The following is a 16226-nucleotide window of genomic DNA, read 5'->3' on the forward strand; positions in this document are numbered from 1 at the left end:
AAACGACTCTCGCGCTAAATTCTCAGTAGGCGCGGCTTGGCGCGGTGACGTCACCGAGCGGCCTTGCAGGAGCCTTTTTCTGATTGGCTAATGGCGGCCCTCCTTCTGCAAGTACCCGGAAGCGGGCAGAAGGGGAAAGATTACCGTATTCACCCAAAAGGTGGAGTGGAAATTGTAGGCTGGCGCCACGTCGCTTGCGATTTTGTTTGGAAAACGACCCAATCCAGAGCCGGAGGGTGTAATGCCATTACGTATTTTTATTGAGCATGTACAGACTGCTGCTTCACATCCAGTCCTCTCCAAAAGGTCTTAAGATAATATATTTTTTATTATAATTAATGACCGCAATAAAAAAATAGAGCTAACCTAACTTATGTAGCAAATCAGATGTACTGATTTGGAAGAGAGGGGGAAATGAATTTATAGAACACAGCAGCGACGACACTCAGTACATATATACTGAAATTTTATTTGCTCCAAATCATTGAAACAACCAAGTTAAGGGGCCTGTGATTAGCTCTCAAACATATTGGGGATCTGTAAAAATGATGTTTTGGCATACGTGTAGGAAATCTCACCTTCTGAATGACCAGCTTCCAAAGATTATGCTTTAACTATGGTATGGTTTCCAGTTAGCTATTCTGTCTAAGCAAGATGTGCAACTATGCAGAATCTCTCAGATGAGATTCCTGCATTGCAAGGGTTAGACTAGATGATCCCCCAGGATCCCTTCCAACTCTACCAAATTCTAGGATTCTATGGCACTTCATACCATCCACTCCCCAACAGATCCCATGATGTTGCTTTGTTGCAGTTGGGGGCATTTTCTCCTTTTGTGCTGTACATTTTAAATGGGACTGCCCTTTTTATTTTATTTTGAAGTTGAAGGCAACTGGGGAGCTTTTTGGGCACAAGAAGGGCTCCAAGTAAATGAATTGAACATATGTTTCTATAGAAGCACAGGACAGCTCCAAGGCAACAGAGCCATAAGACTTCTCTTTGGGGCCAGTCCATCCAAGAGGCAAGGTGACATACCTGCCTCAGGCATTGCCTGCTGCTGCAATGTGTTCCTTGGAGGCCAATGCCACCTCTACAGTGGCCTCTTGGCAAATAGGTGGTGCTGCTGATTCCCTCATCCTTGTTCCTGATGTAGATCTTAGCTCACCTCTTATTCCTTGGTGCACTATTTAAATATTTTGTGATTCATCTCAGGTGCCAATTGTATTGGGCTGGCTCTGTTTCTCTTGCTCAATTTCAATAGACCTACAGCCTAGAATAGAATTGGCAAGACTGAACAGAACCAAATCTTACCACAGAAAGAGCAAAAACATACAATATGGGTAAAGCTGCAATGTCTAATAGTTATCCAGAGTTATATTGCGAATCTCTAGACCACTGCTCAACTCTGATCAAGCATCTCTTTCTGACCCTTTACATTGTAGTTTTTATTAATTTCTCTTTTAAAAATGTAATATTTTCCTGTTTCCCTTTTAACATTCTGTACAGCCCAATTACTGTACTAACCTTGTCTCCTCTTAAAGGGAAGAATCTGTGCATACTGCTATGGCTTCACCCTCAAGTGCTGACATACTTTTGTATGCCAACAAAATTATTTGGGTGCCAGTTACAAATAAGGCAAAGGATTGACTGGAATTCAGGGCAAGATAGAAGGGAAGAACAGCATCACCTTGTCCCATACAGTTCTTTAAAATCTGAGTATTTGCAGGGCAGATGTGGGAAGGAAGCTGTTTCTTCCCACTTCCTCGATCCAATAAACACAGGACAAGAAAACAGAAAATATGTATTTTTCCCCTCTTCACTTTTCTTGGGAGGAAGAATCAGGTGTGTACTATAGGAGTGTACATTTCAGCATACTTTGTGAAATAGATACCATTCCAGTAAATGCCTTTTTCTGTTACCAGTAAAGGTAAATCTGCTTTCTAGTGTCACTAAGAAAAAAAACTCAAGTTCTCAGTGGCTTCCGCTGAGTTTTATGACAGTAAACAGGATAGAACTAAAAAGGTTATTGCAGGGGAAGAGCATAACTTGCCCCATCACCCACAAAACTGTCAACACTGGGCCAGATTAACCCACCTCAAGCCTACAATGGCTGCCACTCATTCCTATGAGAAATAGCAAAAACTCTACTCTAGGGATCCTTGAACTGTACTGGTCTTCAATTCATGACAACCCCTGCCCACCACAGTGATAGGATTTTGACCGTCTAATACAGTGTTTTTCAACCACTGTTCCGTGGCACAGTAGTGTGCCGCGAGATGTTGCCGCGAGATGGTGCCGCGGGAAAAATTGAAAAATTTGAAAGATTTTAAAATAAAGTATTTTATAATTTTTCATATTTCTGTTTACTTACTATTTCATAATAAAGTAATTATAAAATACTTTCTTTGTGTTTATTTGATTCCTATTCAAGAGAATTACTTTATATATAGTCAATATAGGCACAGAGTTAATTTTTTAAACATTTTCTAATGGTGGTGTGCCTCGTGATTTTTTTCATGAAACAAGTGTGCCTTTGCCCAAAAAAGGTTGCAAAACACTGGTCTAATAATATAACACAACTTCAATCCAAAAGATACATATTGCAGCATTATACAGTGGTACGATTTGTAGCATCGTTTTGTAGACTCACAGCTCTTACTTGCTGGTTGTGCAGTTCTTAAACACATGGCAAGAACTTCACTCTAAACTAGACTAGCTAGATAAAAGTTAAGAGCACCAGAGAGCTTTCATGAATTATATCATTAAAATTAATCCTGCATAAAAAACAACATGTGATTAAAGATTAACCGAAAACGTTAAATTCAGTGGCATTTTATTGCTTTTTGTCAACTTTTTGAAACATTACAAAAAATAGTTTTCGCAACATTCATTAAACAAATTATAAAGGCTGGATTTTTCACAGTACATGTTGGAGAATTTTTTGTAGGCATTATATAAATTAATAAAATATTGTTTCTACATTTGGAACAGTGTTAACTTGCTTTGGATTTTATTATAAAAGGAAATGTTATATGCAATTAGAAAACTGTCATAAAATCTGGAATAAAGTGTGGAATCACACTGCAAATCAAAGTAAATGTTTTTGTTCAGCTCTGAACACTGGAAGACACACTTACAAAACAAAGCATCAATAACAAATGGGAAATGTTACAAAGGAATTCGTCTCCTGACTAATAAATTGCATTATAAAAACCTGGCATTAAATAAGTTACTCCAAGACTGCCAAATAGTGACAATATGTACTAAATATGAAAAACTTTATTTTCACACCAATTGCAACCATTTTCCTATAATTGACAAATTTACTAAAAAGTTTTAAAATAAAAAACTGCAAGTAGTAAAATCACAAGACAATATTTTGTATTCAGAATACGAGTATATATTGACACACAACTATGTGCCTATACATTCACTAAAATAAATGGTTCTTCACAACATTTGTACTGTATTAAGTAATGGATGGCACCTATAATCAATCATTCTAAAAAACATTAAATTACTGACCAAACTTAAGAAAAGCAAAAGCAAAATACATTCAAAATGTTGTGCTAATGATCTACAAACTCTGAACTGGTAACTTCAAACACAATGTATAAAACATATGTATAATACATAACCCCTTTAAACAATGCATACCAGTGCATTTTGGTTTTGCATTTCATCTATCTGTGACATTTTTACATTTGGAACTTACTTTTACAATGGGAACATTTTACAAGACTACTGTACATAGAGATAAATGTGTTTGGGGGGGGGGGAGAAACGTTCTGTTGGATGCTAAATGACTGACATGCTTTGTACACTATCTTGCACATTTTTGTTGATTATCTTGATAATCTGGAATAACCTGCCTTAAACACAGTTTGCAGCATGGAACATTGCAAACTAAGGATAATGAGTTGTTTGTGCATATCTAGAACAGAGTTTTACAAGTTCATACATAAACCCAAAACACCGGGTTGTTTAGATTCTTTTGTGACACTAAGATTCTTTACAGAAGATGGCAGTACCAAGGTATCTAAAAAAAAGTGCTCAGCTATTTAGTCTACTGGTTTAATGGAAATATACTGGCTTTAAATTAGGCTCCACCCTAAGGTGAATCAGTGCACAGTAAAGTTTACTCATTTACACCTTTTAAGGCAACATTTATTATCTACGTACAGTAAAAGCTCTGTCCTTCACTGTCTTACTTTAATACTATCCTTTTTTAATTATGGAAAAGGAAATAACGTTTATACAGTATAATAAGCAGTAAATCACCTAGATTTTACCACTGGAATTCTCAGCATGTCATCAGAACTTAATATGCTATCAAATGTGTAAGGTAACATTAACAAACAACATCGAAACAATCAATGCAAACTACATTGCAAGTCATGGTTATGCCTGGCACTGTATAATATTTTTACATAATTAAAATTAAATAAATATTGTGATTCTAAGTAGTTTTCAGATCTTTGCTTAAGTTACCAAAATTATTAACCCTTTGGCACTGAAAAGTCGATATGAACTGTTCAGCATTATGGAATTATAGGCTTAGAAAACAAAGGGTTAAAATTCAAGACAATCTGTTTGGATCTTTGCAAATTACTACCCACAGCTCTGAATACAGAATTTTTCAGTAATGGAAGACGAGTGTGAAGAACTCTGAACACTACAGGCATGATTGGTTTTTTTTTTACTGTACCAAATAGAACACATTGTTTTCAAACGTGATTGTTGAAGACGGTGAACACACCTTTTGTGAAAGAGATGGGGTGACAGGTGGTCATGATTTTCAAATAAAGAAAAAGTGCATATTTTCTGAAGAAGGCTAAGGCACAAGCTACGTGAACATCCAGGAATGAACATTATAGTGATACTCTTACCAATATCAAAGATAAGCAGTACTGAAAAGCTAATTTGATGGTGCTGAGGCATCAGCTCTTCTGTTTAATGATGACCCATATCCCTACATGTTGATTTAATAAGGTTAACTTTTTCTTCAAACTGTGGATACATTTGGCAGCATTAAAAAAAAAAAAACAATAAAAGGAAATGCCACTGTTCAAGTAAATCTTAAGTGTCAATTCCATAGGTTTCTGTTCCCATTGGTGAGCCCCACAATCTGCTTTTATGCTGTGGGACTTATTCACTCCTCTGCCCTGAAAACGGCTTTTGAAACACCCCACTATTTCAAAAGCAGTTGACGGCAGGGTACATGAACTTCCTCTTCAGAAAAGTAAAATGTTCCACTGGGTGCACCAAGTTACTTTCAAGATCCAACATGCACTTCTTGCCATATTCCCAGTGAAAAGTTCTGTGGGAGACGTGCACAAATTCTTCTTTTGACAGAAAGCACAAAGAGAGGTGCAAATATTCATTATTGACGGAAAATAAGCGCAACCTTAAGTTATGTGGCTTCTGTTACAATTGTGAGCAATGTCAACAACTAGACTTCTTTGTGAGGTTTGCGGAACTTAAGTTTTCATACGAATAGCATTCTTCAGTAACAAGTGGAGAGGCAGATTGCTAAGAGGAATTGCATGCTGCCAGGCAATCAAGGAGGGAAAAGAAAACACATTCTTAATGGGAAACTGCTGGTAGGTAGCAGTGATGATGGGCTCCACTGAGAATCTCTGCTAGCATGAGGTCCATATGGACTTGAAGCTCCTAACCAGCCAGTAACTACACGGTTTACGTTTACATCAACTACCACTTCCAATAGTGATCTTTAAAGACCTATTTGATTGCTCCACGGTGGTGATTCCTACCAATGAATGGCTTCACCAGTTGTTGCCATTTCACTTTTAGAAGCAGAATTGGTTACTGTGAGTTTCACCATTGGGCAAGATGATGGAAGTCCATGCTGGCAAACAGATACTATCCAGCTGCAGTTCAAGCCTTAAGTCCTGTGCATTTCATCAGGACAGATATACACAAATGCTTAATTCTGCCACAGAAATAAATGAGCATTAATATTCTGGTGCTGGGATGGGGAGCCTGTGGACCTCCAGATGATTTGAACTACAACTTCCATCATCCCTGACTACTGGCCATATTTGCTGCGGATGATGGGAATTGGAGTCCAACCATGACAGGTGGGGTCAGATTCCCCCCCCCATCCCTGTTCCGGTGTGGCTAGCAATTTATACAACTGACTTCAGTAAGAGGAGATAGTAAAGCAATGTGCTTTTAAAATGGAAGACCTTACATGTTTAATTTGCCTTTTAATTTTAACTTCACATAAAGTTGCTCCATTCCTTCAAATGCATAGAGATTGATGTATTACGCAATCCTCACACCTTGATGCTAAACACAGTGGCTCCAGTTTAGGGGCCTTCTTCATATGTGTGGGATTTTCAGATAGGTACCATGAAAATCCAGCATACACAAGATCTTTCCTTGATATAGGGTATAATTTCATATGCACATCCTCCACAAAAGAGAAGGCCTTGCCCATTGCAGAAGCTCTGCATGCACAGCTTTGGACCCAGATTCACTGCCTTCAAAATTAAGCACCATTGACATCAGTGCAACTTACTTCTATGCATGGCCTAATATCTTATAAACAAGCTGTAGTTCCAAACATATTGCGTGGATCTCGAAACGCTCAAGCAGAACTCTGTTCATGCAACAGGGCCCTCCTGGCTCCTTCCCCCTGCTGTAGGCCCTGGGGTTCCCCGAAGCATCTCCTAAGGGCCAGTAGGACCCTCTAGAATGTAAAATGGGGTATGGGGGCAGCAGCTGGATGAGGAAATGGAAGAAATTCAGCAGGGTTGCCTTTCACAAGTGGAAGTGTTTTTTTCCACTCACACAAGAAATCTCTGGATCCAAGCCTTCCAAGTAATAGCATTTAGATACTGAGTTCTATTGACTGAGTCAGAATTGGCTCCATGATTGCTAGCCTTTTGCTCTGTCTCCCATCCTCTGTGAGGCACACTCCCTCCAGCCTACATGTTGGCTGCTCTGGGTCTGTGTGGGGCTGTTTGAAAGCCCTTTGTTTAAAAGCAAGATTCCTGTGCAAACCCTCTCCTGAATCAGGAAAATGTTTGCATTGGGATCCCCTGCTCTCACCACCCTGAATGTATTTTCAGAGATCAATTAATATTATGCACATGCAGGAAAAGGAAACAAACTCATTGGCTAATCAAAGTCTGTTAAGCTTACATTTTAAGTCAGGAACCTTAATTTGGAGCCTACATGTGTATTCAAATCCACAGGCCCTGTATAATTTCAATGCCTCATTAACTTCAATGGAGGCAAAAGAATCTGTACGCAAAATATGTAGTATGAAGAGGTACTGTGGTATCCATGACTTAAAGGGTCAAGGGAAAGGCAACAACACTGTGTTTAGTGTTATATTAATTTAGGACTAATAAATCATTCTCACAGATATCCATTTAGATCCCCATAAAACAGCAACATGAAGTAAGAATGGCCTGAAAATAAAGTCATTTATGAAAGAGCACATTGGGATTTTTTTCCTAGGGAGACTGACATTTATAACATTTTGCAAACACCCAAACAGTAATTGCCTGAAAACGTGACATGTACTGCAATAAATTATAAAAACTACTACATACTAGAAAGTTATAAACAATGCAACCAATACTTCACAATTAAAGATGATTTGACATGCAATGCATGTACTGATAACTAAAAAGAATTTTTAATTTTCCTATTTAAAAAAATGAAAAACATTCCACTAAAAATAAATATTTCCAGAGTGGACATCACTTCTATCTTGTCTGAAAGTCTTGTTGCTGTACATACAGTATCCATATCTCTCAAATTTCAGTACTTGAAAGAAGATGTGAAGTCACCCTTTTACAGTATATCCTATAAAATAATATATACCCTTGTTCACTTCTATAATGAGGTTTCAGCATCTACATACTTTGTTTCAGGAGTATTTTCCATGTCTATTTTCACACACTCTTCTTTTTCAGAGCTGTTAAGAACAATTCACAAGGTTAGACAAGCCAAAGAATATATAACACACTCAAATTTTATCAAATAGCACCTGTATTTCATGTATCACATATTATTTTTTATTATGAACATGCACATACACACACTCAAGTTAACACATTTCAAGCACATGAAGCACATCAGAAAAGTTTAACATGGATTCAAGATTATTCTCTTAGGGTTTATGGCTTGAATGCTGTTTTTGGCTAAACATTTAAGCCATTTTCAGCTTTTCTTCCTATAGATGCATGTGTATTCAATATAATTGCAATAAACCACCACTAATTATTCAACTTTAAGGCTGCAATTCTATATCCACTTAATACTTTGGTGATTATTTTTGGGTAGACATGTAAGGTCAGTGACAGACTAGGCAACATGCATTTAGTCTGGATTCAGATGCAGCCTGAACCAGAACCCACCTAATAATTTTAAGTTCCTATTATATGTGAATTCATGGGACATTGACAAATCACAGGGCCATTGTCCCAGCGCAAGAGGCTGCTTCACCATGGAAACATGAAGCTGAATTCTGAGCAGACAAGCATCTCAGACCTATAGTCAGCCTGGCATATGTCAAAAAGCTCAGACTATGAATTGGGTTCTTAACTATGGTTAGCACAAACCATGGTTTCATGTTACATCTGAAACCAGCCGTAATGTGGGAAAGGTTTTGCTGTTTTGTTTTGTTTAAATATTTTGTGTTTTTATCGTGTATTTTTATGCTGTAAACTGCCCAGAGAACTTTGGATGAAGGTAGTATAAAAATTAAATAAATAAGGAGGTCTTGCAACCACCCTCAACATTCATGATCTCAAGTGTACAGCTACAGGACTAGGAATATTTGAAATTCCTAGTATCAAGCAAGCTTTTGTGAAATTTGTGTTTGTGTATATACACCTGTATGTGTGTGCATCTGTAGCCGAGTGGGGGGTAAGAGTATCATGCTTTGTGTCTTTTCTACTCTTTATTCCAAATTAAAGTTCCACAATGAGTAGAAACGATATGAAACAGCTATGCATGGCATTCTTTGGTCCATTATGCTACAGATTAAATATTTTTAAAAGAGCCACCCCATATCTAAATCACTACAATACACAGAAAATGTGCTTTGGGTGATATCCAACACTTCCCTTCCAGTAGGACTTCCTGGATCAACTTTTGATTGGGGGCTGTGGGTGGAGGGAGAATAATTGTCAAAAACTGCCTCTCTCACTCATTTTGCTGATAGATGCTTTCTACCACTAGAGGGGAAGTACTGGATATAATTTTCTGTCCATTATCCAAAAAACCAACTCCAGTTTAATCAAGAGCCTTATGCTAATACATTATATATATTTTTCTTTGACAATGACCCTCATAACATGTAAGCAAACTGGGCTTTTAAAAAAGATACCCTCACTTCCAAAGCACATTTGTTATGCAGAATGGTAGGCTGTAATTTAAGAAAATTCTATAGGCAGTTCCAACTCATGACACTAGTTTCACTGTTCTTGGGATTCTGGACTTCCATGTTTAGAAACTAGTCTTTTTCTTTCCTAGGTCTCATAAACTTTTCCATTGTTTCACAGTTCAGATGTGTGATATAAACTCTTATTTGGGCATTCAGGGTATAAATATAAATACCAGTCAAAATTACTTCCACAGCTCAACAAAATCAAAGCATAATCAGAAAGGTGAGTAGTTTTAAGCTACCTCAAGTTAGATCTTGTTACTTTGGCATTCTCTGTGTTCATGGAAAGAGCCTTCCACTGTGCAGTTTTGGCCATTTCATCTGATATGTTTACAACAGAAGGATCAACGCTAGACAACAAACACAACTTGATTAGTACTCAGTGCCTTGCAAAAGCATTAATTATGTCTCATGCTCTTTACATCATTTGAGCCTTATGTTATGTATTTACCCAGCCACTAGCGACGTGTTGCTTTAAATACTACATTCTGTATCAATACATGTGGTGTAAGAATTCCTGGGCTAAAAAAGGTATTCCATTACAGGAAAAACTGCATTGGCTTATTGAGTGATTTTAATCGTCATATGGCAGTAGAAATATTTGTATGAAAGAATCCAATTCTAACTGAGTCCATTTTGAGAGCAGATCTGAACTACTTCTGTAGTGCAAACATTTTTTTCTTTGGAACACATGAGAATAACCAAAATACTTCTTTGTAATAATTTCACGTATTTTCTTGCTCACCCAAATTTCTCACAAATAAGCATTTTGGTTATTTTCATGTGTTCCAAAGAAAAATACTGTATATTGGCCAAATCAATACAAACTAGGGGCCACCATAAGAAAATAAGTAAAAGTATCTTTTTATAAAGCAAACTTGAGAATATGGCTAGGGATGCTTGCTGATATTGAAAAGGTTGTTGGGATGCTATTCTTAAGTCACTTAATCCTAACTAGCTCTATATGGAAGAAGTTATGTTCCTGGGTAAAGTGGTTGATGACTGTAGCCTTAGGAGCTCTGGTATTCCCACTGGAGCCAAATATTTTGCCAAGACCAATTATTTTAAAAGTATACATGTTCCTTTCAGACAGATTACAGAGGAAGGATGGAAAATGTTCTGGAAATGAGCTGGCTGGAAAAGGCAAAGACGTTTCATTTTTTCCTGGGCTTCTGGCCCTTTAATTTGAATGGCATATATTAGCTTCTTTCGAGGGATGAGACTTAAAGTCCTGCCTTCTTTGTGTTTTTAGTCTTATTCAAATTGTTGTGTTTTTAGGTTTTTATTGTTGTTTCTAATTGGTTTTAATATGAGTCAGTTTGAGTTACCTTGTAAGAAAAGTGAGTAGCAAACAACATTAATAAACAACATCTCTTTCTTCTAACTTGGAAAAAAAAGGATACTCAATTGGGATTGATTTTAGTAGTAGATAAATTAAGGGTTAAGTGCTATGTCCTTCAAGTCCGTTTACAGTGGAACCTCGTGTTACATACAGTCCTCATTGCGAACACTTCGGGTTACGGAAGTAGATGCTTCCAGTTGCAAACTTTGCCCCGAGATGCAAGCGGAAGTTGCATGCCGGGAGTACGGCAGCAGCAGGAGGCAAAAGCACAGCTCATGTTATGAGCGATTTCTGCTTAAGAACGGACCTCCAGAACATTTAAGTTCATAACCGGAGGTATCACTATATTATCAAGTGTCCCCAGACAACTTTTTTAAAATGTACACAAGATTTGTTTTTTGTTTGTTTGTTTGTTTTGCGTTAAAAGGAAATTACTATATAGAGCTTTTTTGTTTTCGTTTTTTTTTAAAAAAAAGACTGTCCAGGCTTTAAGCAGCTGGTAAATTTATGGCTCAAATTATATTTAGTATCTTCAATGCTTCTCACATCATTAGCCATGCACAGTAGCACACTAGAACTGACCAAAACAGCTTCTTCACCCTGAGAACAGCTGGTTGAAAGTGAGTCATCTGATCTGTTCAAAAGGGTCACATGAATAAAATGTAATTTAAAATAGATATATAAAACCATATTGTAGACATCAGGAGGTCGGGTTTTTTTGTTCCTCTTTCCCAGACAGTTGAATCCCAGATCTATAGGTCAGTACTGATTCACAATAGTTCGAATACATTAATTTCCACATAAAGCTATGTAAAAAGCAAACAATAAAAATAGTAGGTATATATCACACCTGTATTTTAGAGCTTTCACGGGAATCTCTAACACATCGCCTCTGTCATATGGAAGGTGTATAGTTTCACTGTCCACAGCCTGAAACATTCGTTCAGCTTCCTGAAAGTTACACATTATCCAATACATATTTAATTATTTTACTCTACAAGAATGAGACATGCAAACAAGGCCTTGTATGATTTTCAATGTACTTTAAATACAGAGCAGTGACCATAACTGTATTTTGGATAGTGCTACATTATAATTGTACAACATGGCATCCTGCCCAGTCACCTACCGACCCCTCCAAGTCATATTTGGGACACGGAATAGGGGATATTTAAAGAGTTTCACACAGGTAATGAAGCTTGAGTCCCTTTCTTCCTGGAAACTACTGCCCACGCCATCTGATAAGCCATTTAGAATATCAGGGTATGGGGCCTTCAAGTGCAGTGCCAGCAGCTGCTGTCAACCCACTGGTACCAACAAAATTGGGTATCTGCTGCAATCCATGGGAGTCTGAGGGATCCATCCATCAAACCCTAAAATATGACATGATCTCTAATCCACTCTAATCCACCATTCTCCCATCACTTGGGATATCTGGAGGAAAAGTGGGTTAAGGTTGTTTAAGAAGCATGTTTATGTGGGGAAAGTGTTCCCATATACGCCTGGTTGGCCACTGCAAGAACATGATGCTTGAGTAGATGAGCCACTGGCCTGATCCAGGAGGTTTTCTTGCTTCTTACAGAAGACCCCAGTCCCCATCATGCATCTCTTGTTTATGGTAATATTGAGTCAGCACTTGATTCAATGCATGCATGCCCTTGCATATTTAAAGAAGGTTCTGGGTCACAATTTTAAATTTAGTCCATATGAATTTAGGAAGGGGGAATATTCCTGCTCTTGCACTTACAAATGAGATTTTAATTCAATTAATAAGTGGAGAAACACATCTTCAAGAGCAGTGGCATGCAGAGCCCAGAGACAGAGCTATGAGAGCAGGTAGTTAGTTCTATTTACCTTCACTTGCCCCGCCACTCCCTAACCCCAGAAAACTCACTGTATGCTGTAGCCTGAAATTGGGTCTGCAAAGCGCAGTTGATTAGTTGCTGAATGGGACTAAGCCTGAAGGAAGCTCTATCATACTTCAGGGCCTGCCCGTAAAAGGAAGCCCTGTCATTGGATAGTGAGTTTGTTTGGGCCTTGGGTGAGAATCAAGGTGAATGGGTGGAGTTCCAGTGTTGAGTGGGCAAGTATGTCAAGAAGATAAGTAGAGAATAAACTGAGGGATTGTCACTTGCCTCCCAGAGTTCTTTGCTCTCCTGCCTCCATGACATGAAGAGGATTAATACCCAACCCATTTGGGTCATCAAATGGGGTGTGTGGTACAAATCAGTACCAAATTATGCTATTGATATCAAAAAGAAACATTTATGAAATCTTATTAGCACTTTAATCAGTAACTTGCACCGTGTACTATTTACATCATCTTCCAGTTTGCATTTTGCACTGTGTTGTATCGATTATGTTTTGGGGTTATGTATTGGGTTGCTCCACTCATACGCAGGAGCTTTTCAACTCGTTTCCAGTGGCAGCTTCACAGATCCCTGAAAAGCCTGTCAAAGTCTGGGGGCACTTCAGAACAACACCCAAAAGAGTAAAATTACACCTCATTTTTCATGTATTTATACAAATTCTAAAACCATACAGGTGACGGATCCATGAAAAACTATAGGAACAATATTTTGCTCTTGCCCCCGCCCCAACCCCCCCCCATTGATTTCAGTTGTTCTTTTTTTGTTATAAATTACTATCAAACTTACTTCCTTTGCTTTTTTCTTTTTGTCATCTTCCTTCTTCTTCTTACTTTCTGGCATAAGGTCATCAAGCCAACTGAGCTCCCGTTTGGTGAAACACAAATCCAAAAGTTTGCGAATGAAAACTAGAGCTAAAACCTTGAAAACAATAATTTAAAAACAACAGCTATCACACAAAGATCAGAACACTAATAGAAAGGACAAAACTAATATAGACTGAGTTATAAGAGACAAAATTGTATGGTGCAAATTCTTTGTCTAATATATTGAGTTGACATAAATGTATATTCTCAAATACACTATAATTATTTACTTACCATCATAGGAAAAACAACAGCAGCAGCAGATGCTTTAATTGCCCACAAAAGAACGAGACAGGTGAGTTGAACTACCGTAAATACATGAACCTTCCAGAGTGGCACGTAACGCAGATAGATCAAATCAGGCTGATGTTTGGCCGGCATTCCAAACAATTTGATACGGTCAAAAAACTAAATTGAAAAGGGGGAAAAGGTTATTGAACTTTTTTTCATCCTAAAGGGAAAATTAGGAAAGAAAAATGATCAGAAATATAAATTGAAGGGATTGCAAAATTAGGCAGGGTTGCGAATTTGACTGTCCAACTATTGGTCAAATACTTAAAGCATTACTTGATTAGACTGATAACAGAGTTACCCAAGCTGCAAAAACAAACTGAGTAGCATCCAAGTCACACTCTGAGTAGACCAATTAAAATCAAGGGACTAAAGTTAGTCAATGGATCATTCTGAGTATGACTTAGCCAGAACCCGTCCTATGAGAATTTCTAAACAAGGAGTGCCTAACCTGTGGCTTCCCATACATTACTGGACTACGTATTCACATTATCCATGACTACTGGTCATGCAGGCTGGTGGGATGATGGGAGCTGAACAGCATTTAGAAGGCACCCCTGTTCTAAACTAATTAATTAATTGTCATTAATGTTGTTAAAATCTACGTGATTGTGAGCAGTACTCAGGAGACTGGTTCAGGAGAGGAGTACAAACATCATTCCAGGTCAAAGAAAGAGACGTAAGGAATGCTTCCTCCTCAACTTTAAGCTACATTAAGCCAATGCCTTTTGCACCCTGCTAAAACCACCTTCTGATGCTTTGTGGGAACAGGCAAATAAGCATAAGAAAAATAGTATCCTCGTTCCCTGCAACCCTCAGTCTGCCCACAGAGTTGCCATCGCACCCAGTTTCCACCAGTTTTTGCCTCCTACTGCAAAACTCCTTCTTCCAATACCATGCTATGAGCATCCCCCGCAACCCTTAGGGGTGACTTTTGGGGGGCTGGGGAGAAATGCCAAGCTATAGTATCTATTTTTCATCTTTTCCCCTCAGATACTGATTAAAATAGAACTTGCCTGGATGCCTTTTAGTGAGGATGCTCCCATGTAAAGAAAAACACCATATAAAACGGGCATTGGAATAAACTGTGGGGAAAAGATCAGCAAGTTCATTAACAGATCAATGAATGCATTTTCTACCATCTTTATGCTAACAGTTAAGGTAAAGGGACCCCTGACCATTAGGTCCAGTCGTGACCGACTCTGGGGTTGCAGCGCTCATCTCGCTTTATTGGCCAAGGGAGCCGGCGTACAGCTTCCGGGTCATATGGCCAGCATGACTAAGCCACTTCTGGCGAACCAGAACAGCGCACGGAAACGCCGTTTACCTTCCCGCCAGAGCGGTACCTATTTATCTACTTGCACTTTGACATGCTTTCGAACTGCTAAGTGGGCAGGAGCTGGGACTGAGCAACAGGAGCTCACTCCGTCGCGGGGATTCGAACCGCCGACCTTCTGATCGGCAAGTCCTAGGCTCTGTGGCACACAGCGCCTTATTTATCAAAGTCACAGCCTTGAGCACTGCATCCAATTAGGGAAAATGCATGATTCAACAACAATTAACTATGAATGTGTGTTTAACAGAAAACTTAGGGCTCATCCACACGTTTGCTTGTCCTGTGCCAGGAAAGCATGGGTCCGAGTGATTTTCCGCTTTCTAGGTTTTCTAGGCACAGATCCAAGTGGTTTTTCGTTTGTCCTGCTGGTTTCCCCGCAGAAAAAACAATCAATGTCTGTTCTGATTCAGCGCAAACAGTAGGTTTTCTCAGGACAAAGCGTCAGAACAAGTGGACGAGCCATTAAAACCCATCTGAACTCAGAATAATGAACTTAACACAATATAAAAAACATACTATAGGTACACTTTTCATGCTTAACACATGATTTTCTACTGAGATTGGTTGGATATGGCGAGAGGCATGTTCATATCATTGAAGCCATACCACTGGGACTTTTAATACTGTTTTACTAGCATGTTCAGCCTACATAATGTTACGGAATAAACTTTTTTTCTTACCTTTAATACAGATGTCATAAATACAGACAGCCCCATCAACACAAAGATCATTAATCCTGTCACTCTCTGCTCACGAATTCCCAGGAACTTTGGCTGCTCCCCAGGTGCAGAACACTCGGATTCTACTTTTAAACTGTTGACATGACTTATAGAAAGAACAGTTGCAGCCACAAACCAAGGCAAGCCCATAATTGAGCATATACCTAACATCATGCCAACCATGAGCAGATCGAGATGATATCCAGCACCTTTCTGTGGAGTCAAACACAAACATGTTTCATAGCAAATATGCACATATTCAGGCAACAATACTTTTTAAAAATTTCGACACAGACATCTGGAGTATTCCAATTGCTACATATTCATAATGGAAAATATTTAGCATATAAAACCTAAACACACTGAATCCAGTGATC

The 16226-nt window shown here is 38.5% G+C and overlaps 1 protein-coding gene and 1 long non-coding RNA gene across 20 annotated transcripts in view; one reads left to right on the forward strand and one right to left on the reverse strand.

Annotated features, from left to right (window-relative positions):
• Nucleotides 1–2816: 2816 nt before the first annotated feature.
• The window catches only part of SLC4A7 (solute carrier family 4 member 7), a 68976-nt gene continuing 55566 nt past the window's right edge, over nucleotides 2817–16226 (reverse strand). For 14 of the 19 annotated variants that reach the window (XM_083705558.1, XM_083705555.1, XM_083705557.1 and 11 more), the window contains 7 exons: nucleotides 15811–16062; nucleotides 14811–14879; nucleotides 13738–13911; nucleotides 13427–13558; nucleotides 11620–11720; nucleotides 9670–9777; nucleotides 2817–7954 (listed from right to left, as the gene is read on the reverse strand). In XM_083705558.1, coding sequence (XP_083561684.1) covers nucleotides 7873–7954; nucleotides 9670–9777; nucleotides 11620–11720; nucleotides 13427–13558; nucleotides 13738–13911; nucleotides 14811–14879; nucleotides 15811–16062 — 918 coding nt within the window. In that variant the 3' untranslated portion in view covers nucleotides 2817–7872. Of the gene's footprint in view, nucleotides 7955–9669; nucleotides 9778–11351; nucleotides 11404–11619; nucleotides 11721–13426; nucleotides 13559–13737; nucleotides 13912–14810; nucleotides 14880–15810; nucleotides 16063–16226 lie in introns of all 19 variants that reach the window. The other 5 variants (XM_083705562.1, XM_083705560.1, XM_083705551.1 and 2 more) reach the window with 2 other exon arrangements.
• Nucleotides 7963–10620, forward strand: LOC310828492. Its single transcript, XR_014556962.1, has 2 exons — nucleotides 7963–9650; nucleotides 10521–10620. It is a non-coding gene; the product is annotated as an uncharacterized lncRNA (long non-coding RNA).

This window comes from Podarcis gaigeae (assembly GCF_964106915.1).
Source record: "Podarcis gaigeae genome assembly, chromosome: 12".
NCBI lineage: Eukaryota > Metazoa > Chordata > Lepidosauria > Squamata > Lacertidae > Podarcis > Podarcis gaigeae.